Genomic DNA, 27,882 nt, shown 5'->3' on the forward strand with positions numbered 1-27,882 from the left:
AGTTTATACATTGTCCCGTGGCTTGACAATAGATGTCCAAGAACTGGTTAACCTCATCTCCCCCCACACTATTCGCCTTGAAAAACAGCAGGCTGTCATCTGCAAAAAGAAGATGGTTTACATGCGGCACCGAGGGTGCCACTTGTACTCCATTAAGGTTTGATGACTCATCTCGAGATTTTAACAGGCACGAAAGGCCCTCTGCTGCTAACAAGAACAAGTATTGGGAGATTGGGTCCCCCTGCTTGATGCCTCGTGAAGGGATAAACTGTTCCAACTTCTTACCGTTAAACATTACCAAGAATTTCACCCATGTGATCATGCCCATGACAATATCCACCCATCTCTATGTGAAGCCGAGTTTAACCATAATAGCACAAAGATATGCCAACTTGACCCTATCATAGGCTTTCATCATATCCAGTTTCAAAGCACAATTCTGATTCTTCTTTGCCTTATTTCTCTTCATAAAGTGTAGGCATTCATAAGCTACAATTATGTTGTCAGTGATCAACCTACCCGGGACAAAGGCAGACTGCTCCGAAGAGATAATGTCAGGAAGTACTACTTTCAAGTGGTTCGAGATCACTTTTGAAGCAATTTTATATAGGACATTGCAAAGTCTAATTGGACAAAATTGAGTTAACTGGTTCGGATCCTTTACCTTAGGGACCAAAACTAAAAGAGTCTCGTTGATGCATTCATAGACTCATTGCCTTAAACTATGCTCAACACCATTTTGGTGACTTCTTCCCCACACCCCCAATGTCTCTGGAAGAAATGAGCGGGAAACCCATTAGGACCAGGTGATTTCATAGGGAACATCTGAAACAGGGCGTCCTTTACCTCTTGCTGTGAATAGGGCGCATTCAACTGAGCATTCATATCATCTGTTACTTTCCTTGGTACGGTCCCAATTACTCTCTCCATATCATGAACTCCCTCGGACATGTATAAGCTTCTGTAGAAAGAGTTTACCATGTCCTCCATTTCACTTGCTTCCTCCGTTAGGCTGCCATCGGACCGGAGGAGGGCCTTAATCTTATTCTTTCTTCTACTACTACTAGCTCTTAGGTGAAAGAAATAAGTATTTTTGTCCCCATCTAGCCACTCAATTCTCGCCCGTTAGCGCCACAAGATCTCTTCATAGTGGTAAAGCTCCACCAATCTATCCATCACCTTCGTCTCTAGATGAGTCGGCCCAGACCTGCCTGGTTGGGCACGCAAGACATCCAGGTCAGATTTCAGTTTCTTTATCTCTACCAAAACTGATCCAAACTCCGTTCTGTCCCAAGTGGACAATCCTTTAGAGAGGTTTTTAAGTTTTCCATGCAGCTCCCCTACTGTGACAGCAGAAGATTTGTTCCAGTTCTCATTTACCATATCCAAGAAATCTGGGTGTCTTTCCCACATAAGCTCGTACTTGAATGATCGTGGCCGCACAGTGAACGCACTCTCATCAGCCAGTGTTAAGAGGATAGCTGCATGATCCGAGCTGGCTGTGTTTTCGTGTTCTAACTTTGCTGATGGAAATGCCAAAGACCAATCCGGTGAAGCAACACACTGATCCAGCCTTACCCGAGTAAAAGTGCCCCTTGTGACTCTTTTTTCAAACGCCCAAGGGTTCCCCTAATATCCAATACCCGCTAACCCAGAAGTGTCAAGCGCATCATGGAATGCATCCACTTGGGCCCGACTTCTATTGCCAACTCCATCGTGTTCATCAGCTCGCAGGACCTCATTGAAATCCCCCAAGGCCGCCCAATGTAAAGAGCTTGAGCTAGCTATGCCCCTCAACATATTCCATGTTTTGAACCTCTCATTTACCTGGGCCTCTCCATAAACGAAAGTAAACCTTGTGTGAACACCTAATAAGAAATCCACCTCAACATCCACATGGTACTCAGAGTAACCGATAATTTCAACCTTTATTGAATCATTCCGAAACACACCTAAACCACCACTCCTACCAGAGCTACTAACAGCAAAACCTTTATTGTAACCAAGTGTTTCAGCTAAACTTTCCACATGACTACCCTCTAATTGAGTTTCAACAATGCACACAAATAGAGGGGGCAACTGCTTCGCCGTATTGCGAAGCTCTCGAACTGTCGCTGGTTTGCCAGCACCACGACAGTTCCACATGAGGATACTCATTGGGCCCGACGATGCCCGTCATAGGGGCCCGCCTCACTTGGTTTAGCTGCTGCATTGTTTCCTTCACTTTCATCAGAAGCTTTGACTCTCTTTGGATCCCTCTTGGGAGGGGGACTCATAGGGTTTGAAGTTGACGACACTATCGCTAACTTGTTGTCAAAAATCCTGAGCTGATGTTGGATTCCACTACCTTGGCTGGTATCTTCCCTTTCACCTCTCTTCCTGTTTGCTTCAGGCATATCTATGTCCACCTCCAAAGTCGTATGATCTCTGTTAACAACTTCCATGTCCATCGATGTAGTCTGCTTAGCATCCCTTGCTGTTGCCCGTCCACCTCGAGCACCTCTGCCTCCCCTACGTCCACGACCCCCACCAGGGCCAGTTCCAGTCCGCATCGCCCAAGAAGCGCGGAGGTCTTTGAGGTACATGGCTGACGGTGGGTGAATCCCATCACCGTGTTCCTTGAAAACATGGCCAAGATGCCCACAAACAACACACCAGTCGGGTAGTTTTTTGTAGCGCACTCTATAGATCTGACGCGAGCCATCCCTCACCATTGTGACAACATTCTTCAAGGGTTTCAGAACATTGATCCTAACCCACACACGGTAAAAATTACCTGCGAAATCTTGGGATAGCTTCTCTGAAAAAAGGACTTCACCCACCCTACTAGCGAGGGCATCAACCATGTGTTCATATTTATTTGGGACGTCATGGATCTGAATCCGTATGTCAAGTGTGTCCAACGGAACCATGGAAGGCTATGTTATACCATCATACGATGCAAGGATGACCGCGTTCCCTCGGAAGTTCCAAGGGCCCTCCCGCATGACCCGTTCCCAGTCTCCTTGACTGAAGAACTGCACCATATAGAGATTATCCTCCAAAGGACGGAACTTGCAATCCTGGGCCAGATCCCATGCAGCGCGCATATTCTTAAAGAACCAATACTGGCTATATGTTTTCTGTATATGCACCCGCGCCACAATGATCCATCTGGCTGAATCTGGTGGTGCCTCCTTCTCGTCGTAGATCACGCCGTCTAGGTCCTCTTCGCGCAGCCCAAGCTCCGCTCATCCTCTCCATCTCAGCAGCGGGGTCAGCTTCGGATGTTTTTGCCGACGCTGAACTATTCGCTGACATACTCGAAACCCTAACCCGATCTTGAAGCCAACCGGGCATTGGAAAGAACCCAAAAAACCCTAACGCTACCTATGAAGATCAACCAAGGCCGAGCGGTGATGCAAGATCACCCCTTTATTAGCCCGAGTTGCTCTAGAGGAGAGGTCAGGGGAGGGGAGGGAAGGTCTCAACGACAGGCGCGGAAATCGCCTCCGGGAGGAGGAAAAACCCTAACGAGAGCGTCGAGAGGGAAACTTTCGTGGGCAAAGATATTTCCGAAAAGAAATATAAGTACTGGTTGCGTTATCTTAACGAACAGGCCAGTTGGTTCCAAGCCCATATTTGCTTTTTTTAGGTGCAGCCCATATATCTGAGTCCAGGACATTAAGCCCCGATAGGGCCAGACTTTGAAGCCCATCACAAACCGCCGCTGCTCCCTGTTCCCTTCCCTCCCCGCACTTCCCTTCCTGACAAGCCGTCGCTGCCGCCAATCCACCACCGCCCACCGCCCACCGCCCTCTAGAGGGAAAAGCCTCGGCTCACACAGCCGTCCACCGACCCAGCATTCCACACTGAAAGCCCAGGTAAATTGCCTTCGTCTCCCCGCTCTGCAGCGATGGAGGAAGAAGGAGGTGCAGAGCACCGCGAATTCCATCGCCACGGCCTCGTGCAGCCGCCTCGCCCTTCTCCGGCATCTCGCGATCCATGGCAGGTGCGAGACACCCCCACCTCCTTGGATCTGCCCTAGCCTCTCCCTCCTAGCTCTAGTCGATTCGCTCCGCTTACACCGTGCGATGGCAGAGGCGAATTGGGGCGTCCTTTGGTGTATTCCGATGGCGATTCGTACGGTTCAGGTTCGTGAGAGCCGGTGATTGATTCGGCGCTGTTTATGCTAGCTTTGCGGTTCCGTCCCGGCATTTTTGTGCGCCTCTGCCTACGAATTGAGGCTTCCTGTGGTTTGTTTTGGGCTGCAGAGTTACGTGCGGCTTCGTTATGATCATTTGATCGATAGACTTTGATTAGTCATTATCCTGAGTTGGGGTTTGTTCATCATCCTTTGGTACGAAGCGAGTTTTATGTCGAACTGGTAGGCATGTGCAGGAGCAGTTACCTGTAACCTGTTCTGTATCAGTATGTTGGAGTCTGTTTCTGCAATCTCAGCAATCAAGTGTCTGATCATCATCTACAACCTGAGCAGTTATCACCTGTTCATGCTGTGCTCTGTAGATTCCTGAGTCAATTGCAATATCTTACACACAGCTCTGATCAAAATTTTGGAAGTATACATGTGGATCTCTATTGCAGTTGCCTCATATGAAATCCTGATTGCATAGCTGTTGCGCTATGTTTATGTCGCGGAGTTGTTGTGGTAACTTTTTTTTTACTGAATCACCTCAACAGCCTTCTGTTTTACCTTGAATCGGTGAATCCATTTGATGCCAACTGCCCAATCATGTCTCACTATAGAGTTCATGCGCTGATAGTAGCCACCAATATAAGTTACAATGAGTGTTTCAGGGAATGTAACTACTCTAGTAATATCAGTTAAAATGCTTAATAAGAAATGTGTCCATGTGTGTGTGATCCATGCCGTTGACAGACCTGGCCATCGACTAGCTTGTTCACCCAACTAAAGTTCTAATTATCATTCCAAATGGTAATTCAATTTCTGTTTTTCTGTCTTACGATCAGGAATAATTCATTCTATTTGATCAAGAAATAGTTATTAAAATCTTGCCATTATTTCACACGTTTGTTGTAACAGACAGATTAGTCAACAAAGAAAAATTAAGTGGTGGAGATCTTCCTAAAATGAAATCAAGACGATGAGGTAAGAATGGAGATTTAATGTGGTTTGTTGGAGATGCCAAAGGTAGGAGATGAAGGACAGTTGGAAGGGGATAATGGAGGACAATTATAGCTTCACTAGAGCCTGGGGCGGAGAGGTAGGGGCTGTCTGTACAGGTTTGCAGTGCAGCTGGGCCAAACATCGCTTACAGTTTAAGCTGTAGCCTGTTATGAAGTAAAAGCTGCGGAGGTACAGTTTCGGCCACTGTGTGCGGGAAGATGAGAAGTCAAGGTACGGGATTTGATCACTCTAGTTTTTGTTTTACAACTTAATAATTCTGTAGCTCCCTGCGTATTTATTTGAATCCTGTATGTTTACGTAGGATTTTATGCTGCACTGATCTTCTATATGCACTGATCTATGGCCGCTATCTCCTATTTATTATCTACTTCACATAGGTTACATATATAATCTTGTTTCCAGTTGTTGGTGCTTGTATAGATATTTTCATTGGACCCTTGTGTCATATTTACTCTGTCTATTTGGCAGTTGGCACTTGCTATTCGCTAATATAGGAAGGTAATCAGATAATCATAAAATATGAAGTCATACAAAATGATCAGAAATCAGAAGCTGCCATGTTGTTGTTGTTGTTGTTGTTGTTGTTGTTGTTGTTACAAGCTAGCCTATGCTTGGAGAGACAAGCCTGCAGTGTGGCATTAACACTGCAAGATTGAGTGGTGGTTTGGAAAATCTAAGCGTGTTGGGGATAGATTGTACCATGGTTGGCTTGTTTCAAAAGGATGAAAATCAGCGATAATGACAAAACATTCATAAGATGAGACTTTTCGAACTGGATAAATCACATTCAAATGCTCCGACCTGTAAATTGTGAATTTTAATTTTAATATATTTATTAAAGCCAGCACTGATTAACCCAAAGAAAGCGATGTTGGTGAAGACTTTAAATGGTGGACCGCAAACGAACGTGGCAACCTCATCCTACTGTGTGTGCCCTCTCGTTGTACTAGGGTCTAGATGAGTCTTGTACCTCTTCTGCACACATCATATCAACAAAAGTTGATTTTGCTCGAATCAAGCTTATATGTGAGCAAGACCATTTAGCTCAGGAGCTGACACCACATAAATTTATTCTGCGTAAATCAACCTGACTGTAGATTGTCCTGCTGGTATATATCTGCATTGTTCAACAGAATCTAAGGTAACTACTCCCTATTGCAAGTAATAGTAAAGTTGGTCCCATGTGTCCATGCAAGTCAAGGTAGTTTGTGAGTTTATTTGAGACATCACGTCCTCCAAGTAGTTGTTTCTTTGATTCTAGAATAGTGCATGGTCCAGCTAACCAGCTAGCAGACCCTCTCGTGAATCACTGCTGATCTGGTCGAGTGCCAGAACGCAGCAATGAACCCATACCATAGAATCACGGAGAGGAGGGGTCGGACATTCGTGTAGGTCCTGCGAGAAATTATGGTGTGGCGCACCAGACTTGACTTTGACAACTTGTCTGTGCAGCAGTAGCAATTGGCGCATGTAGGTTCCACGGGGCACTCAGCGAGATTCAATCTTCACGTGACATTTAGGCCGACCTTTTATTATGGATCGCTGGTGAGTGTCCTTCCCATGCTCCTCTTGCCGGCGGTCCTAGCTTGTTGCGGATAGCCGCTCAGTTCCATGTCAAAACGGTCGTCTTCTGAATGCAGGGGGGAAGAATCGTAAAAGTTTCAGGTGTCAACAAATTGTGTCGCTGCGGAAAAGAGGGATCGGACCAAAGCAGTGGCCTTGGTAGGGTAAGGTAATGCTGGTTTCCTTTGGTTAACAGTGCCTCATGTTTCAGTGTCAGTTACATCACTTATCCTGCTAGCTCCATTGTTTTCAAGATCTGTCTGGTCAGTCGGCCGGCCACGCTGATCTTACAAGCTACTAGATGCAGCATAATGCTTTGTTCTCTTATCTTTTTGCTTTACCGACTACGATGGGAAAAAGAGCTATCACAACATGACATTGCATCTATTCTCTTCGGGAAAGAGATTGCCTAGGTGTCAAAGGATGTGTGGTTATTCTGTAGCACAAAAAACATACTGTACCTGGATGACTCTGAATTCATCTAACGGCTCTCGACCAGTAGATTGGTCCCGCATCGCCTTCAATGGCCTATCTAAATGCTGAATGGCCTGCAAGTGCCATCTCAGTCACATCTGCAACACCTTTGCAGTCACAGGTTACACGACACCCAAGTGGTCGAACCCACCAGTGCGAGGAAGCTATATGTCTATTTCCGGAGTATAAAACTATTCCAGATACAAAAAATCTGAAGGATAGACACAACTAGCCTCTGCACTGCCTCACATGTGGTTTAAGATGTTCCTGGTACTGAACACGAGATGCATGCATCACTGTTTCACAACAGTGCTCGCTACATAGATTCTAATTAAATGGGACTGTGATTTGTTTTGCTACAGGATAGCTGCATCAAGACATGCAGTGTCGTCTAGTATAAGCTTGACTTGTCACGTCCTTCCGGCTTTCCTAATTGTTTAACTCTTGCTACTGATATGGTGTTATCCATGTGTCCATATTACACTGTTGGGTGTGGCTAGGTGACTTAACCAAGTCTAAGTCACTGACATAACATATAAGAAAGAAAAAAAGAAAAACTAAAAAGAAAAAAGAAAATTTTGCACGGACCTTCACGTAAGATCTCACGAATATTGCATCGACCAAGACTTCGTTAAGTCTTAGTTGATTGAGATTTAGCAATCCCGTACACTGTTGTATAGTGAGTTCAAACGAGTAGGCTCCATTTGGTATTGTAGCAGAGTTGATAGATAGTTACAGAATTTCCTTCACAGAACCTTGTGAGGTTTTTTAGTTTAAATGGTTATTAATGTATGGTCGCATGTTGTCACAACTGTTCTGGAACGCACGATAGCAGCGCTGGTGGGTGCAAGCTGTTGATACCTGTAGTAGATGGAACCACAAATAAAATAATTTCTTTGTGGTGAAGACACGCTAAATGGTTTTACCTTTCTGTGTGCAGTGTGTACTTTTAGAGGGAAAATCAAATTTGCGTGTAAATTGATCAATACTCTAGCAGTGACTTTAATTTTTCACTTTTTTTAGTTCTACCCAATAACTTTTAGTCCACGTAAAACTGGAAATGGAGACTGGGTGTTGTTGATTGCATTACAACATGGTTTGAGGAGAAAAATGGGTTGTTATGTAGACTCTGGCCTCATAACAAAATTCTCTTAGGGGCTCGAAAGAATATTTTGCAGTACTGAAATCCCAGAAGTTTGATATGGCTTGCCATTTTAAAGGAGATATAGAGCTTCTAAGAGACCAGAATCAGTGTAAACAATAATATTCCTTCGAAATGCTGGAAAGTTAATCGATTGGATTTTTCTGATAGGTGGCTTCGGTATACAAAACCAATCGAAGTATATGGACTGCCAATTCCGTAGTATTTATTATTTAAGATTTATTTGCTTGCTAATACATACTTCAAATTTCCATCTAAATTATCGAATAATTCTGACGCCTTCTTTTGATATAATTAGATGTGATATTCACATTGGTATTATCCTCGACGACACAAAGGTTCATGCCCAAGCACCCATATTTTAATGGTTTATAGTCAGGATATTTTCTTGAGTTGGGATTTGCATCTCCCAGGTATGTAAATTATTTGACCTTTACTTCGTATTATTTACTCGCTATTATCAAGAATTACTCATGCAATATGCTGTTTTGAAAATTCTGCATAATTTTTGTGTGGTAAATAAGAGAAAATAATATCTTTGAAAGAATTACTTGTATACTTGGATGTTTAGTCCGATGTCTATTTTAAAAAGGCATAAGCTGAATATCTTTTTGAACAATCAGGTGAGGCTAGTTTCCCTCTTATTTTTAGTACAACAGGGCTGCCATAAATCATCATCATGTTTTGTCTGTCGAAAATAAAGTGTAGTTGGACTTGAGACTAAGTGAAAACTCCCAAGTTATCAAAGTAAATACAAGAACCAAAAAACCTCGTATGAAGGAAAATAATCAAGGAGTACTAGCTATCTAAAATTTACAATAAAGACGCAGTACAGACGAGATGAGATCAAACTCAGATTTGTCAGCTCAGATGCAGCTATGGGAGATGTCACCCTTGTACTTGTTTGCTTATGTATAGATAAGATATACAATCCTAGTACCTGGCATCTGTCAGTGTCTAGCTACTACTGTTCATAACGAAATGTCATAGTACATCCACAACCCAACCCACAGAAAATTTGACACGTGCTTGTACATCCAAATATCCAATCTAAATAGTGGCTGAATCTGATGTAACCTTTTCAAAGTTTGCTCTGACGTCTATAGTGTACCTGAGCAACTTGTTATTTTCGATGCATATGGGAGAAGATTCCTCGAGAGTATTCTACTCCCTCCGTTCCAAAATAGATGACCCAACTTTGCACTAAAGTTAGTACAAAGTTGAGTCATCTATTTTGGAACGGAGGGAGTAGTAACAAGAGAGAATCTCTATACCTTGGAGCCAGTATATTCGGATGCAGTGTGATCTTGTTGCCTGTTGTACTCGGTAGTACTCAAATTATTCAGGTTTAGTAGTGTTACATTGAAGCTTACAGAATTTAGGGCCTGTTTGGTTCAAATACTAAGTATGGCAATGTTTGTCATTTTTATTTCAAATACATACCTAAACTTAATCCATTCTTTCTGGGCAAGCCAGTTCAGTTCCTTTCTCATAGCAAGTGATCGGTAAAGATCAAATCTGTTTATCAAAGTGCTTCTCTAATTGCTCAATACATCTCTTTTCAACTGAGGAACAATCCAATCTCATTTCGTTCCCCTCGGCTATATATTCATACGCATTTCTAACTATTCTTTTGAAATGGTCAAAATTGGTGCCACACTTGATATAATTTTGTCACACTTTTCCAAAGTCAATGGCACATAGGACCTATATTTGAATGGTCAAACTTGCTTACCTTGTTGTGGCAAAGTGTGGCAACCTTACTGTGTACCAACCAAACCTGTGTTTTGGAACTTAAGATATTTGATGCATGTGGGGGTGGTCGCAATCATAGTAGCCTGGTTTGCGGTGCGATGGTCTATTCCCTAATCCAGGGTCGATCGGCAGTGGTGAGTTCATGGAGGTTTACCAGGCAATCTAATCCGTGAAAGATTTCGGAATCCGTTCATCTAACGTCCGATCATCAAGCTGTTGCATGACCCTCTCCCGCCACTGCGAGTTCGTCGACTAGAAGGTCTCATGATGCCCTGCCCTACTCCGATCAACTATAGTTGCTTTCACCGTCGTTGGCCATGCATGGCTTGCTTGCCTTGGTAGTAGGGATTAGGGACGACATGTCTTCAGGAGAGAACATCGGCCCAATGAAGGGCACTGGAGTTCTTGGAACCATGAGCTCCGGCACACCGCGTGGGAGATTATAAAATGAAGCCATGTTTTGTTGGAGCTTTAGGGGAAGACGTCTGGGAAAGTTTCAAGTAATGATTCCCGTGAAGATAATTGGAATGAGGAGATTGCCATCTTAGTGGGTTGTGCTAGATCTGTAAATGTGAAGTTTATGGCTTTTTTCCCTCTAAGCGGTATTAGGAAAGAATCCCAAGAAAATAATTTTCTTTTGAAGTAAAATAGTGGGATATTTCCCTCCATGTCATGTTTCGTTACGGGTCATCGACCCAAAATTATCGGGATGGGGATCGCGATCCATGTCCCAATATGACGTCAAAGAGGTACGCCCTGCGTCACACCTCGTCCCGGAGGTGTGGTGACCCACGACTCCGTTCCTCGACTCGTGTTCTCGGACAACACGGTTTCCTGACAACTATATATGGTCGCAACACACAATGCAATGACATTAGTTGTATCTAAAACATGCCAACTAGGCAAACATGTACTACCAATTGTTGACGAAAAAGAGATATGTTGTATTTTAACCTTAGACACGACTCGTATCATCGAACTAGAGTCAAATTATACCCTTTTTATCTCATAGAAGATTTTGGATTATAACTCATTTAGCTATAATAAGAATTCACGGCACCATTTCCATAATATAAGAAGTAAAATCTGTCCAAAATCAACCTTTGTCAAGTTTGACTAAGTTTCTATTATTATTATTTTACAACATTACAGTAACGAATACTCACTCATGTTTTTACTCTGCAAATTAGACCTCGTGAGGACAAGCCTGTAGCCAATAATTAATTAGTCTATTAGTATGTAATTTATGTGACATAAAATTGATATCATTAGATTCTTATTCGTAAGTATCTTTATGTTTATGATTTTGTATCACAAAAGTCACATATTAATAATGTAATTGTTGGTCAAAGGTTTGTCCTAACAAGACCTAATAATATTCGGAGTTAAAAAACTGGGAGACTAATACATTATGAAGAACCTATTTCATGGCTTAATATGCGGCGTTATATTTTGGGATGGAGAGAGTACAAGCTACAAGAAGAGTTGTATATCTGCATATATCAATTGTTCATATGACCTGGCTTAAGATATGATCCATCGGACTGCCATAAGCTGCAGAAATCACACTTGTTTTTATAAGAGGGTATTTGGACTAAATGTTCCCATTTCTTTGTGAGCAACTAATTTTTTTTAAATCAACTTGTTGTGCTCCGAAACATCCAGACAGACGTTACTGTCCGTAGGCAGGGAGTTTGTTGACAATAACCCATTCTCAGGGGTATGATTGTAAGTTTTAAATTACCAAGAGACATTGCTGTACTGCGCCCACTCTACCCGCCATCGCGCACTGCCCAGGACGAGGCTCCAAGCCCCCCGGGAGGCCGGACAGCAAGGCCCCACACACCTGTGACCGACCACTCACACCTAGCCACGTAAAGGGTTGGGGCTCGTGGGCCCACCGTCAGCACGGCCAATCAAGGTTCGACAACGCCGTTCCTAATCTCTCCGACACGGCCCGCTGTTTACGATTACCACTGCCGAGGGTCACCTCGAGAACGAGACGCAGAGAAAATAGGAGAAAAAGGCGATTATGCCTTTTCGTTTCTATATATTTCTAGGTGATTTTTCTTGCCCTCACACTAGTGCCTTTTCTTTTTACTTTTCCCGGCCGGATTCTTTACTGGAAAGAGGGAAGACGAGGGCGTACGCATGCCACCTTTCGCGGCCGTGGGGGGTTGAAAATGGCTGCTCCTATTGGATGATGGGAAAAGGCACCACAAGATAACGTCTTGGGGCCTACCGCCGGCGACCACATCGCATCGGGGCATGCCTTCGGTACCACACGCACTGATGGCTGCTAGTAGTCACTAAGCAGTGCATTAAGGTAACCTCTCTCTCTCTCTCTCTCTCTCTCTCATTAATGTTTTATGTAAAAATGATGAAAGCGAATTTATGTCCTTTTCAGGATGTAACATCAGCTCATTAATTAAGGTAATATCGTAGAGTTTTTGAAAGAGCAATTTTCTAAGCCTTCTTTAACCATGTCCTTTAATAGTATAAATCGTAATCAAACTGGTCAGTAGTGACTAAGACTAAACATGGGATGGACTAAGAGCAGTGGTAGATCTTGAAAGTGCTCTTTTGACTTGCTACACTCAACTACCTTTTATTTTTGTCCAATTGGATTTCTGATCTTTAGGTGTCCTTGAAGATTCACATGGCCCCGTGCCATCTCCAGCGAGACAATTTATTTAGGGCCGGTGGCAGTTTGAGTGGACGATCCAGAAGGCCAAAGAGCCTTGATGTTGGCACTTGAAATTTTTCTGATACACCAAATTAGATCAATGTGGTCATGTTTGTATTGGTTTTCGCCTGGTTTTTGTTGAGTTAACTGACAATTTTCTTCTTAATTAATGCATGAGGTCCATTTCAAAGAATAATAATTAGGTCAACATCCCTGAAAATTTGACTTAAATCCAATATATTCTTTACTTAATTGTTTGTGTACAAATCCTGCTTATAAAGAAAAGAGAATGCACATGTTAACTCGGGAGGTGGCCGTGTTTTTCTTTTTTATCTGTTTTTCATGAGTTTCCTTTTTTATATCTTTGCCAATGATGGCCACTGAAGTTTGTGTCTGTAGTCGCCGGGATTTATAGAAGAGGGAGTATTTGTCAATTTGAAGAGGGATGGGGTGAGAAGTGACCTTCTTGCTTCCTTTAAATCTCGTTGTGAGGGTACACAGTGAAGGCTATACCTTTCTTCATATTTATGCTCTCGTTTTTTATTCAAGTTCTTAGATTTTTATGAATGGTTTCTTGTACATGATGTGGAGCCATGCATTAATATGTACTCCCTATGTAAACTAATATAAAAGCGTTTAGATGACTAAAATAGTCATCTAAACGCTCTTATATTTCTTTACGGAGGGAGTATTAGAGAGGGATTGTGACGAGTAATGGCATAAGCGTATAGTTAATTAAGTCAACATCAGCCCATGAACTATGTGACAAGGGTATATGTTGAATATTGAATATCCAAGCACTCAAGACATGCAAAGAGAATATGCGGCGTATTTCTTTGATCTTTGAGCACAACTTTGCATCACCTTTCAGCTGTCTATGTGGTTTGCTAGCATTATTGGTATTCTTGCTCAATCCATTATGAATTATCTCCGCCTCTGTTATGTATTATTGCCATTGTGTTGATAGCTGATTAGTCTGCTTGATATCTCCTTACACATTTGATGTAGGACGGTCGATGCCGGCAGTTTCTTCTATGTAATATATATACAAAACAGGTAGGGGGCTGCAAAAGCCATAGACAACGGAGGGACTATCATGGATGGTTTCATGGATGCTGGACAGTTGCAGATAACTCACCTATCCTTTTATTCTATGGTATACACGATAGCCAGCGAGGATATCATGAGATCAAACCAGATACTCTTGGCCGTGTGAATTGGCTGGCGGAGAGTAGCTTGATCTATCCAGATTTAATTCCCAAGAGACAAAAAAGAAAAGAAAAAAGAAACAATGGTCATTAAAAAAAGAAAAGTAAAATGGACTGAAGACATAAAATTATAAAGCCTCGTTTGAGATACTACCTATAGTTCTGACGTACTACGAACAGTGCTAGGTTTAATTCGTTTTCGGTGGGATATTTGTACTATGTACGACTGCCAAAAGAATATAGTAATATTATGGACAGTTAAGTAAAGATGCATACTGTAGTGTCAACTGTTGCTGATTGGAACTACTACTTGGCAGCCGCAGCATGGGTACTACTCCTCCCGGTACTACTTAAAACCATGGGAGGGCTCAGCACTGGAGGTACGACCATCTATCCCATCCATCTCCTCTGCTCCAAAACCAACGCCAAGAGCCCTTTCTCTCACCACCTCTCCTTTCAATTCCAGTACGGCGGTCGCTCACCGGATCCAAGAAGAAAAAACCTCTCCCATTTCCTGTTGTGTTTCGAGGTTTTATTTGGGTTTCCTTTCGGATCTTTGGGTTGTTTAATTGCTGCTTTTGTGTCGGAAGTTGTTCTTCGGTTGTGCAATCTGTGAAGTAATGTTAGCTCCTGGTGTGGAGAGGCCCTCGAGAGATTGACAGAAGAGAGTGAGCACACGGCGTGATGCCGGCATAACATGTATGCCGTCTTCGCCGCGTGCTCACTCCTCTTTCTGTCAGCCTCTTTCTCTCAGGAGTTTACGTTACATTCAGATCCACTGGTGGGTATGTAGAATTAATTCGATTCAATTTCAATTTAATAGTTCATAATTTCCACACAAAAAAGAAGGTCAAACCCTGCTTATGAGAGGAACTCAGCCACAAAAGAAAGACAGAACATCGCATGCGGCATGTACTCTGGCTTTTCTCCGACTTTACCATGCCACTTCCTTATCTCTTTAGATGTGTGCGCACGGAAAAAAAATTGCTCTGTTGTTTTGATCTTTTCAGTCAAGTTGCTCCTGGGAACTACTACCGAGGAGAGTGATACGGATGCTAGTGGTAATTGTAAGGAGTGGCAGCTGTAGGCTTGTAGTACTGGAATAAATGATTGGATTTGTTACTTGTTTTTTTCATCCTCAAATTGTTTTATCTTCTCCCTTTGCAGTTGTACTCGCCTTGGGAGCTGAATCATGAAGATGCTGCCGGTACACTGCAACATGCACCCTCTCTCTTTCTCACCCTAACTACCCCCTTCTTCTTTCCTGTTGCCTTGTTTTCAATGGAAGCAGATTTTAGCCATGGTGGTGGGGCTTCATCAAGTTCTTGTTGGGGTAAAAATGGAGCATGGAGTAAGCTAAGAGATGAGCCATATTTGGCAAGGAAGGTGGCCTCACTTTGCTTTTGCCAGATCTAGTTTGCATCTTAGGTTAGGCCTCTTGTCTTTCTCTCACTTTGGCCTTTGGTCTCTCTCTCTCTCTCTCCTTCCTGTTCCTCATACACGCTGTAAAAGGGTGCACTGTAACTCCTGCTGTTGCAGTTTTACTTATGGGGGCTTGCTTATGTCTGTTTGCTTTAGTTTTCTTTTTATCTGTTCAAGTTCTTGTTTTATTTTTTATGATGAGAGCTCCTTGGTTATATTTTGGTTTGCACCTTGTTTGTGATCTTCACTGCTACTCACTGGTGATTCTTCTTCCATTATTCTTTTTTCCAGGATAAGAGCATCATGTTAATAGCGAACGTAACAGCTGCACCATCAATTTGGACAAGGTACCACTCCCATGGTTTCTTTAGCCCCCTTTTTGTTGGTTATACTATCTGGTGCCTCCTTCTGATGGTGCGAATTGCAGCTGCTTTTGGTGTCATTAAGATGTGTTATTGGTTGCATCTGGATACAATTTAGTTTTTCTTGCTTTGACCTACATGTGATTTGGTCTATGAGTGAGAAGTTGATAAAAATAAGTCCAGATGATTAATATGTGTGCTTGGTTAACTGAAGCTGTTCTTCAGTTCTAGAAAAAAAATAAGTCCATCTTGCTTGTTGTTGAACACAGACTTGCCAAGAAGAATCTGAAACGCGTCTAGTAACCTACCTAAGCACAGCCATATCAATTTGCGTGGAGAAAGAAGTGACACGTAGTAAAATCTAATCTCTTGAATGATCTGGTTGATGTGATTCAAGGTGATGCACGCTTTAGACAAGTTAATTGCTATTCTAGCTAACATATATATGCATAGACCCATTTTCCAAGCGATGGTAAATCATTAAATTGTCAACATCCTCGTGCTAAGTTTGTTTGTGGTGGCAGTTTTTTCTAGCTATCTACGTGTTAGTTTCTGTGGTTCAATAAAAAAATAGTTATTTCTGTGGATCCATTGTGTTGATGTGATGTATTATTTCTCATTCGTTCATTTCACTATGAAAGTTCTTATTATTTTATCTTTTTAGCTACCTTAATCATAAGCGCATTAGTTTTTAGCTACCTTAATCATAAGCGCATTAGTTTTTAGCTACCTTGTTACTTCATGTTGGCCATATTTCTATCTAATTCAGATTCACCTTGTTTTTCACAAATTTCAACCAGCATACATTTGCTTTCATCATCCCTTTCCCCTAGATGTCCTCGTATAAAAGCATAGGATAACATGACATATGTGGAAAGCATATGTGCGACGTGTCCAAGTTAACAAAATTTGTGCAAATTATGGCAGATTCAACTGTGGTTGGATTAAGTAATCTGGTTTACTAATCTGAGTATCTTAGTTATCATGCTAGATTCGCCTTGAAAATTGTCACCCAATTTCATGCGGCGAGATACATATCGTAGCGTTTATTTTAGTTGCTTCAAAAATAGTAATTCTAAATCGGTTTGTCTTATTTCATCTTTGATCTACCTTTTTTGAATGCTTCTTGAAGGAAAGAGATGTAAAGGGAGAACTTTTAGACATTGAACCGTAGTCATCCTTAGAGTCTTACTGTCAAATTGTGTTTATAATTCGACTTGTAGATAACTGTGCATGCTTTCGAACTATATATAAAAGGTGATTTTCGGTATAACATCCATTTTAAGTTATGGAACCACCGAAATTCAGTTGAAGCTTCTTTAAAGTACATATTATTTACTATTGAGCTGACTCGTAGTTTATATCTTGGAAATCAGAAGTAGGTAACGAAGATTATCATGATAGTAATTTAATCAGGAAGTATTTGCTAATATGTCGCATACATGTTTGAAGAAATTATCTGCATTTTGAGTTTGAATGATTGCTCTGATGTGTTGTCACTGTGCTATATAGCTAGTTCGGAAAATGTTTAACAATAATAGAGATAGACAATTGTTGTTTCAAAAGCCACCACAATATTGATGCCTGAATCGCAGGGTCTAGCAAATCTCACATCGATTGATGGGCATTGTCTTAAAAAACTGTTTGTTTTGCAATCTTATTCATAACTACATAACTTGTGAATCTTATATAGTTAGTGGCATTTTCCCTTATTGAGTTCATTCTCTTTATAGAACATTCTTGAGAATGTGTATATGACTAACCAGACAATACTGTTCTCTCACCTTTAAATGATACTCCCTCCATATCAAAATATAAGTCGTTTTTTGACACAGTTATAGTGTCAAAAAACGTCTTATATTTTGATAGAGGGAGTACTTAATTAAAAAGGAAATCTTGTCACTCTCTCTGGTACTTAATTAAAACCAGACAATACTGTTCTCTCACCTTTAAATCTATGTGTTGTTCAAAATATGCCTTATAAAAAGGGCATACATTTAGAGAGGTGTGTATAATTGTACATACAGAAAGAGAATATACGCTTGTTCAACTATTGTAACTAACCTTACATAAGCCATCCAACATGGGAAATGCATGTCGTTGCACTCATGTTCTCTTCCATTGTGTTTACGAATAAATATTTTCGTTTTCTGTACAGTATTTTCTTATTTTTAAACAAAGGCAGAAGTTTGCCATATTTCACTGATTAAGGAGAAGAAAAATAAAGTTATGTACAAACAAGGCTGTAGCAGAAGAGCTGGACTACTCTCCCAGCCTTCTATGAATTGGGCATAGTACGCAGAGGATGTGTAGCAGGAGTTTTCCGTAAGCTTCCAATGTCCTCACCTTTGTTTGTAGCTCAACAGGGAGAAATTCTCTCCCAAAGGGTGAAGAACTCATAGATGTGGAATATTCACCTAATTCAAGTTTAGGGAGTATTAGTTCAAATGGATAGATAAGAGGCAATAACTGTGAGAAACTAAATATCTATTATGTTAAGGAAAATAGGGTCGTCCTACTATAATTACAAGAGAGTAAGTAAACAACATGTAATACTAGACGACACGCTACGTGTTTGCCGTTGAATTGGATATATAGTTTCCAAATATTGTGCAGAATACCTTACGTTTTAAACTAGTTGAGAAAATTTTGCATCAGAAAAAAAGATAATTTTAGCATGTAAAGTTGTGCACGTCACTAATAAATGCAATGTGATTTAAAATTTACTTAGAATGCACTAATGCATGTTTGTGGTAGAGGATTCTCATGCATAGATCATATGGATGCTAGTGGATCAAGCTCGTAAATCTAACGGCTACAACAACTTTAATGATGTGGGATGTGGAAGCATGCATGATGAGATAATTAGAAATAGTGAGGATCACTCTGTTAGGTATATACTCCCAAAATGAGTGTCTTGACCTTAGTACAACTTTGTACTAACTTTAGTATGAAGTTGAAACACTTATTTTTGGACGAAGGAAGTATATGATTAGGGGTATTCATTCCTTTGTTGGAATACCAAAACCAGGCAGATATGCTGTAGTTCGAATTTCCTCTTTGCCAGTGATAAGGCTAGCTTTCATAGGTTGGTGAAAACCGTATTTGAACACCCTGGTAATTGTAAACACATGAATGAATAAGATAATAAAAAAAGATACACAAAGCTCATTTAATTTGTAGTGGAATATTATTAACGAATATCCATTTCTAAGCCCAGGCTTATCTGCATCCAGTGAAGAGAAAATTCACAAAAAATAATAAAAAAATGTAACAAGCTAAGTCACATGGGGAATGAAAGGGAAAACAAAAAAAGCTTGCACCGGGGCGGCTTTACATCAGTAAATAAAGTTCTTATAATGAACCTTACATGTAACTTTACCATGCATACACTCAGTGGCAAGATGGCTCCCTGGAACCCCTATTGCAGCTAATTATATGTCAATGTACTATCTCTAAAGCATTCCGGCCCATAGAAGAAATCTGATATAGTTTGCAGCAAATAGCAAATAGTTTTAGCTACTTTGTTTGAATTTTATACTCATATCTCTCCCTATGATTCTATTCAAGCATACTGTGTGTACAAGTTTTTTGAAGACGAACTAGCTAGTACTCCCTCTGTTCCTAAATATAAGTCTTTTTAGACATTTCAAATAAAGTACAACATACGGATGTATGTAGACATTTTTAAAGTGTAGATTCACTCATTTTGCTCCGTATGTAGTCACTTGTTGGAATCTCTAGAAAGACTTATATTTGGGAACGGAGGAAGTAATAAAAGACCTGTGCATCATAATGCATCCACTCTCCAGCCATTTTCATGATATATGGTAGGTCGTAACTATGGTTAGAATAATTCCTCCATTTTTATTTAATCTTGGATTTACGTCGACTCTGTGTATGTGTATGGCTTCGTGTAAGCCATTAAAATCAACTCCTGGTCTGTTTTGTTCAATGCATATGTATTTGAAAACTACCAATTCTGGGTGGCAACTGGTGTAACTTATCAGGAAAATTCCAAACATATGTATGTAGTTTCATAGTATATCATGTAATCCAGGTTCCGAAAAAAAAATGTGTATCAACAGAAGCAGAAATAATAATAACGAGGTCCCTTTCGTATCAGATTTTCTTGGGGCCGGGGTGCAGATTCTTCAGTGTGCATTGCAGATCGAATATACACTAGAGGGTAATTAAACAATAAATCCATTTATGTTATATTCCTGGCCCATTACATCGTTTTACCGAGGTTGGGAGCATATCAGTAGCACCAAATTACGGCAGCAGCGCGACACATTATCCTCTCGTGCTCTTGATATTTCAGTCAAGCCACAGACAGCCTTTTTGTTGATTGTGTGGATCCTTAATAGCCTTTGTGACAACGGGACCTGGTGTGAACTGTTAAGCCATGGTCGACATGTTCAAAAAAATAATAAAATAAAAGGATCAGATCATCATGTTCCAATGCTGGCGGAAAGAAGGACATGACAGTACAATTGCCTTACCTGTCACACTTCATGAGGCATCACGCCTACTGTCGTAGCCTAGCTGCATGCTGCAGGTTTGTCCTGCCTCTAGGCGTGCGCTGTCGATCCCACCATGCATGCATATGGTGCCGCCGTGTCGTGCATGTATGCACTTGGGTTCATGATAATCCTGGCAGGGAAATACACTCGGCAGGAAGAGAGTATACACGTACTGAAAATGGTATTATTTCTTGTTTAAACGTGTTGAGATTTGATTTTATGCGTCAATACGACGAGTCCTTCACACACGGTTTGTACGGAGGCATAAATTATAATAACAGTATGCAAAACTCACCTTGCCTTTGCCTCGATTCATCAGGTTGGTGATGCCTGTGGTTGAGAAGGTTGATGTGGCCACTGTCTGGACGCCTTCTACTAGGAGTTGCTTGGCTGATGACACTACAACATGTTCTACAATTTTTTTTGACAAATGAGCAACTAATCACCCTGGATCCGGCAAGACTGTTGATGGTGGCTAAATTTCATGTTTTGATCATTTTTCAAAACTTGATCGAGATCTGACCCTGCCTTGCAAAAAATTTGGGATCTGACCATTTTCTTACCGCCAGAGTCCATGGCGTTAGGGGATAACAGCCTACCGCCAAGGTCCCTGGCGGTAGGGTTGCATACCTTACCAGAAAAATTTCATAAGTATGGAACACAGTGTGTGCTCGCACCTACCGTCGGGCACCTTTGCAGTAGGGTTGTACAGGCTACCGCCAGCCTGTTTGGCGGTAGGCGGTAGGCTGTTACACCCTACCCATGACGGTAGCAAAAGGGTCAGATCCCGAAATTTTTACAAATTGGAGTTATTAACTTTTGGAAAAGGGTCAAAACATGAAATTTTGCCGTTGATGGCCTCATGAAGGAGAAATCAGAGAACATTGGGTAGATGGTGTCGGTGGGTGACGAGGTTGATAAAGAAGTGCGCCAGACACCTAATTCTGAGGCTCTCTTTGCAAAAGAGCTCTGTGACTTGCTTGCTAGTTTGGAAGTGGCTAGCCCTGGATTTGGCAAGGCGATTGCTTGCATCTTGATGGAGAAGGTTTCCACGAGCAAAATTGAGAAGGTGAAAAAGGCTCTTAGGAGTAAAGGCAAGAAGTGTGGCGTCATTGAAAAGGCGCCTGCCGCTGCTTAAACGAATGGTCTCGAGTGTCTTGGACCATCCCCATGGTTAGGCTTGTTTTCGTGGATTTGGTTGTGTCCGCTATTTTCAGTAGAGATGTTCTTATTGGTGGTTCCATTGCGTCGTAGAAGTGTGAGGGCTTGTTATTGTTGTTAGATATGTTTATTGGATCAGTCGTGCGGTCATGGTGTTTCATACTTTATGAGTAGTTCACGTGTGGTGTGCTTGTAACGGTTTTCGCACGGTTTTCGATAATTAACTGGGCAATTTTCTAGGATGAAACTTCTGCCTCTGTTTCAAAAAAAGGTATAATTTTGGTCAAACTTCAAAAGATTTTGCGTATTTTGCAATATTTTTTTATAGTTGAAATTGTTAGCATAATTATAACTCATAATAACAAAACTCGTCCAACGAAAGTGCTAGTCTACTTCCACATGCAAAATATAGTACATAGCTTAATTAACGATATAATAACAAATTGCATGGCATCAATTTTTCATTCTTCATCCATTTGGAAGTTTTTTTTTAGAAGGAGGATCACCCCCAGCCTCTGCATCTGACAGATGCATGCGGCATCCATTTGGAAGGTATGGCTCGACCATTGTATCGCAGACCATAGTTGATTCTTCATCAGATAGGAAGCACTTGGTTCACTGAATGATTAATCTCTGTGTTGAATGAAACTGATTCCACAGGTATGCATACACAAGATACGAATGGGAGTCAGAGAAAGCGCATACACAAGATCATCACGAACAACAAGCAGAAGCTATGGCCAAAACAGTATAACCTCTACGAACGAGGCTTGAAAGAGGGCACGCATTGTATGCACTGTTGCCTAAGTTGATCGGTTTGTTGTACCCGCTGAGTCAGACAAGATGAACAACTAGATTCTGGGGGAAGGACATCGACCAGGGAAAATATTTGGCATGTACGTATCACTGAAGTTGCTCTGTAGCAGTGTGCTGTTCCAGGCAACAGTGCAGGCCAACACGTACGGCGCTCCTACACAAAGTTGGCAGCTACATACAAGAACTGGCCAGCAACATACTTATCACTTAATCGAATGAATTACAATTCCCTTGACGGCGAACTGCATTGTTACTTTGTGCAGAAGCCCATCAAAGTTTCGACATAAACATGGGCGCCGTTGAATTCTGAGGCAGCGAGCTCCCTCTACTAGCAGGCACCTGCAACGAAAAATTGATGACACGGTGAGGACCTCTATATGTGCTATATACATCTTCAGAAAGGGCGCATCAGGAAAGCGTGTTTGATCAAATTAGTAGCAGGTTAAATGCATCTTGCGGATTATGATGGCCTTTTCTCATTCTGCTAATGATACGAGTGTCAATGCTATCATGCATGTGCTTGTTCTATTTTGATCATTCCTCCTTTCTGAAGAAACCTTTTTTTTTCTCGAACTCCTCTAGAACTTGAGATGTTCGAAGTACGTACGATCGCCCTGTATGTTGAGATGGTTTTGTATGGTGCTATGGTTTGTACGTACCTTGGTGCCGGAAGCCTTGTGTATGAATCCCTTCTCTTGCAGAGATTTCACCGCTTCATAGAGGTATTCTTGCACAGGGGTGAACTTGATGCCCAGGTCCTTGAGAGGCTGGTTGGTGTACTTGTAACCCTTCTTTGGCGGATTCACCTCGTCCTTGCATCTGTACAGGTTAGTGAAGGATTAGACTGTCACTGTCCGAAGATGCCCACCTAATTAAGTCATTGTTTAGTGTGTTGAGAAGCTTTAAAAGTTGAGGGTGAAATCTCAACAGTCTGCTTTGTCTTTAAGGCGAAGCAAAGCCGTCGCTTTCGTTTTACGAAAGTTACAGGCAACTACCAACAACTTGTGATCTATCAAGGGAACAATTGCAAGCAAGATTGTGTAAAAACATTACTCCCTCCTTCCATCTATATAGGGCCTAATGCATTTTTCAAGACCGCCTTTGACTATTGATAAAATTAATACTACATGACATGCATAATGTGAAAATTATATCATTGAAAGCTCCTTTCACATACGAATTTGATGATGTGCTTTGTGTAAGTTGCATGTCATATATTATTGCTCTAACATTTGGTCAAAGTTAGCCTCGAAAAACGCATTAGGCCCTATATAGATGGAAGGAGGGAGTAGCACATTCGTGGAAAGATTCTATCAACGGAGCGGAGCAATTGCAAGCAAGATTGTGTAAAAACATTAGCACATTCGTGGAAAGATCTATTCTTAGTTCAGTACTACTCCCTCCGTTCGGAATTACTTGTCGCAGAAATGGATGTATCTAGACGTAACTTAGTTCTAGATACATCCATTTTCGAGACAAGTAATTCCGAACGGAGGGAGGAGGGAGTACGAACTAAGAATAGTACTCTACTTGCTATTTTAAGTTGGAAGAATTATCTATTATACTATCGATCATTTATTCCTGTTCTCATTTACGCATCTAACTGTTGGCTGCACATGGAGTCCGAAGTTTGGAGCATTCCTTTGAAGAAGAATGCAGGACGGTATTGTACCTTGTGGGAATCGGGTACTCCGGGAAGAGCCCGGCGAGGATCCGGCAGAGCTCGCCGCGATGCAGCGTCCTCTCTGCGCAGACGTAGCGCCGTCCCCCGGCATTGGGCGCCTCGAGCACCCTGACGTGCGCCTCGGCGGCGTCCTTGACATGCACGTAGGCGTGCGACTCGTTGACGTACGCCTTGGCCTCGCCGATGAGGTACTTGAGTATGTGCTTGGTGCTGGTGTTCATGCTCGGCTGCAGCAGCTCGCCGAGCGTCACCACCGGGATCACCACCGCCAGGTCCAGCCCCAGCGCCCGCGCCGCCTCCCACGCGCCCCGCTCCGCGATCGTCTTGGCGTAGCAGTACCAGTTCTGCCGTCATTCGTGCGCACGGGCGTCAATGGCGAAGATCGGGTGGATAAATTAGAGTTGGAGGCTGCAGGGTGCAGGTTCCGGACCTTGGTTTGTTTGCAGTAGTCGAGGTCGCTCCAGCACGACTCGTCGAGCGGCGCGTCCGGGTCGCGGTGGGGGTTCATGTACATGGTGCCGATGGTGGAGGACAGAACCACGCGCCGGACGCCGGCGTCGGCGGCCATCTCCACGACGTTGAGCGTCCCGGTGATCACCGGCTCGATGATCTCCTCCTGTCGAACGGCACAACCTCCGTCAGCTTTATTCCGGCGGAAATAGAGGAGGATATACTAATACTGAGCGGCCGCTACTCACGGGGGTGTCGTGCATCGGCGACGCGGTGTGGATGACGCCGTCGCATCCGTCGAAGGCGGCGCGGAGGCTGGCCCGGTCGAGCAGGTCGACCTGCACCATCGTCAGCCGCTCCGCCGCGCCGTCGAGCGCCCACAGGTGCGCGTTCTTGGGGCCATCTGCGCGCAAGAGCTGGTCAGCCCAATCCATTCCTGGAGCAGACTTGGCAGACCCGGCGCGCCCAAGAATCTTGGGTGGCAAAGACGCAACGAGAGACAGCGAGAGGAACCGTACCGGCGTGGCGGGAGGTGCCGCGGACGGCGTAGCCGCGGGCGAGGAGGAGCTTGACGATCCAGGAGCCAATGAAGCCGCCGGCGCCGGTGACGCAGACGACGACGGCCATGGCCACGCCTGAGCCAACAGATCAGTTAATGCTGAAAAGGCGGGGGGAGGAAGAAACCAAATCTTTGGCGCAGAGGATGGACGCACTAGGCAGGCAGAGGGCGAGCGGGGACACGATTATCAACCGGGGCCGCTGGCTGGTCTCTTATCACTCGGCAGAGCAGAGAGACCCCGCTGAAACGGCCGAGAAACCGAGCGGCAATTACCGTGAAAACTACCGCGGGCCGGTCATGTGAGAACCGCGACGCGCGGACCGGGACGGCGACGAGACCACCGCGGCCGTGTGAACTTCTCTCCGAGCACCGTGTGTGGAGTGCACTCCAAGCGCGGTGGGGGAAATAGTAAAGAAAGCGACCTGGACCGAGCTCTCGTGACTGGGAACGTGTTCCTCCACCCCTTTTTGCTTTTGTTAAATCATCATGCCTCATGCGTTGCGTTGCGTTTACAGGACGCTTCCGGTGTCGATTAGTGCCGGTGACGGTGAGCATCTCCGGGCTTTGGGTGCGCCTCGTAACAATGGGACTCGTCGCCGTGTCTTTTTCTATGGTGCCAGTGTGCTGCTGCTGCTGCAGTTGCAAGGATCATGTGTGTCCCAAAGCGCTTCGCTTCGCTCAACACGTGAACGTTGGAGCTGGGATGAATGGGGACGGTTGCGGTTGTCCGGGAGCGAGTGGAGTAGGTGGATGGGAGGGGCGGACGGCGCCTGCTTCGCTTTCCCACCTGTGCCCCAACAAAAAAATATCTGTGGCGAACTAGGCTACACGTACGCCGGATACCGTTTGGCCTGCGCGCCAGATGCCGTTTTGCTAGCCTCCACGTACTTAACGTACGACGCGCCGAGCTGCGCGGGAAACATGACAGCGATAGTGCCGATGTTTCGCTTCGGAGAACACCCGTGTCTCTGTTGATCTTTTTCTGTGTGTGCGCGTATTTTGTATTCTTTTTAGAAACTTTCAATCTATTCATCTTTTTTTGCGGATAATCTATTATTTTCAATCATGACGGTACAAACAACAACAGAGCCATGGACTACCTATCGACTACAAGCACTGAAGCGAGCCGAAGACGCACCACTGTCATTGCCCCTCCCTTGCCGAAGCCAGGCTGTAACATCCCAAAATTTAATTTTTGTAATGCTACATTAAATAAAGGGAATATGTATCTGGCAACTGTGTGGCAGATTGCAAAACTGCCACACTGATCTCATCAACGTCTGTTTTGAATCTAGTGGACACGATCCCACCTGGCAGCCCCTGTTATCTGTCTCCTTCACCTGCTCCAGCCGCGCCGCCAGGAAGACTTCATCTGCCCGCGCGACGCGCTCGGCACCGGTCGCGCCGGCAGCCGTCGGTCGCCGGTGTCCCTGCCCGCGTCAGCCCCTTCTCCTACCCTTCCTCCTCACCATCTCCTCCCTCCTCTCTCTGCACCTGAGCTCGCGCGGATGCAGCTCCGCCTCCCGGCCTCCCTCTGGTACTCCTTCTAACACCCAACCCCCCTAGCGCGCTGCCCCCCACCTCCCAGCGTGCCTCCTGCCGTCGATGACCCATTTGATGCCGGCCGTGGACGACGCAACCTGACCACCACGCACAATTGGAGCACTTTGCGCCGCCCGCCGCCCAACCCCCAGCAGCAACCTCCTGTTTGCTGGCCAATTGCGCGACGAAGCCGGCGCCTGAAGTCACCTCTCGCGCGACCACACAACACACTAGCGGTGGCCACCGCACTCTTTCACCGTCGTTGCCGGGTTCTATGCCGATGTGCCGGCACCGCTGCACGCCCTTCCTCACCACCTTGCTTTCCCGTAGGGGTGTCACAAGCAAGTTTGTAATAGAGAGACGCCGCGTTGCCAACCCAAATCCACTTCCTTCCATGGAGTTCGCCGCTGCCATTCGTCTTCTCCGATGTGTGTGAGCTTCCTCTTGGCAGCGTCGCGATGGCCAACAGGTGGGAATCATGGATGTGACAAGCCGAGTTTTCCTGATGAGAGTAGGCTGCCTCCCTCGTTCTTTCATAGGAGGGGCCGTAGGCACGAGAAGAACATACACCCATCATCCCCTCTTTCTCTTGACTTCACGGGAAGATTAAGTGAGGAAAGGAGATCATTTGTGGCTCAGAGGATGCACTAGGCTTCCCTCAAGAGATGTGTGCGTGTACATGCTTGTCTTCTTCGCCTCATTTAGTCCTTGTCCAGAGCAGGAGCACGCTTGAGTAGGTCATTGCTACTGCTTATCTCTCTCTATGTATATCTTGTTGCTGCTGCCCTGCTGCTCCACTTCGCCGGCCGACAACGCTATTGTTTTCTTCTCATGTGTGGAGGTGGAGGGGGAAAAATACCACGGTGTTTTTTGCAGCGGTAGTTTTGATCCGGGGAAAAACCTATTGAAAACATAGCGCCGTAACTTATATGTAGACAGCATGGCAATATACACAATCACATACGTGATAACTTACGTACGAAACACCTTGGTAATTTTGATAAGAGAAAATTTATTGAATAACATACCTTAATAAATTCAGTATAAGTAGCATGATAATATATGAAGCACAGACCTGATAACTTCATACAAACACCACAATATCTTTGGCCGGGGAAAACGTTGTTCAAAAACATATCCTCAATAACTCTGTGTAAATACATGGTAATATATGCACCGAAGATCTGATAACTCAGGTACAAATATAGTGGTAATTGTGACATTGGGAAAAAAGTTGTTGAAAACACCCTACCACCCGGTACTTCAGTGTAAATAGCATGATAATATATGAACCATAGAACTGATAATTTAAGTACAAATACCGCCATAACATTTTGACCAAGGGGGGAATTTGAAAGAAAAT

The 27,882-nt window shown here is 43.6% G+C and overlaps 1 protein-coding gene and 1 long non-coding RNA gene across 3 annotated transcripts; one reads left to right on the forward strand and one right to left on the reverse strand.

Moving 5' to 3' along the window:
• The first annotated feature begins 3,725 nt into the window (after positions 1-3,725).
• On the forward strand, positions 3,726-22,921 carry LOC119324749. 2 transcript variants are annotated; one of them, XR_005157151.1, is made up of 12 exons: positions 3,726-3,991; positions 5,045-5,359; positions 6,602-6,694; positions 6,790-6,881; positions 8,647-8,761; positions 11,822-12,429; positions 12,511-14,377; positions 14,464-15,064; positions 15,165-15,425; positions 15,711-15,766; positions 20,627-22,020; positions 22,129-22,921. It is a non-coding gene; the product is annotated as an uncharacterized LOC119324749 (long non-coding RNA). The 2 variants fall into 2 exon arrangements; XR_005157150.1 differs by having other exon boundaries at positions 12,234-12,429; positions 14,464-15,425.
• Positions 22,112-25,403, reverse strand: LOC119324748 (cinnamoyl-CoA reductase 2-like). The gene is made up of 7 exons (XM_037598517.1): positions 25,132-25,403; positions 24,937-25,053; positions 24,667-24,821; positions 24,399-24,584; positions 23,957-24,312; positions 22,944-23,103; positions 22,112-22,623 (listed from the first exon to the last, which is right to left on the reverse strand). Exons 2-7 carry the CDS (start codon positions 25,043-25,045, stop codon positions 22,555-22,557), a joined length of 1,035 nt encoding a protein of 344 aa, XP_037454414.1. The 5' UTR covers positions 25,046-25,053; positions 25,132-25,403; the 3' UTR covers positions 22,112-22,554.
• Between the last annotated feature and the right edge of the window lie 2,479 nt (positions 25,404-27,882).

The sequence above is a fragment of the Triticum dicoccoides genome, chromosome 6B (genome assembly GCF_002162155.2).
Source record: "Triticum dicoccoides isolate Atlit2015 ecotype Zavitan chromosome 6B, WEW_v2.0, whole genome shotgun sequence".
In the NCBI taxonomy this organism is placed as follows: Eukaryota; Viridiplantae; Streptophyta; class Magnoliopsida; order Poales; family Poaceae; genus Triticum; species Triticum dicoccoides.

Coding starts and splice junctions, on each gene's coding strand:
- LOC119324748 (XM_037598517.1), bottom strand. CDS start 25,045: ATGGCCGTCGTCGTCTGCGTCACCGGCGCCGGCGGCTTCATTGGCTCC. Junction 24,585..24,666: donor CGCCGATGCACGACACCCCC/GTGAGTAGCGGC, acceptor GCCGTTCGACAG/GAGGAGATCATCGAGCCGGT. Junction 22,624..22,943: donor ACAAGGCTTCCGGCACCAAG/GTACGTACAAAC, acceptor TTTTCGTTGCAG/GTGCCTGCTAGTAGAGGGAG.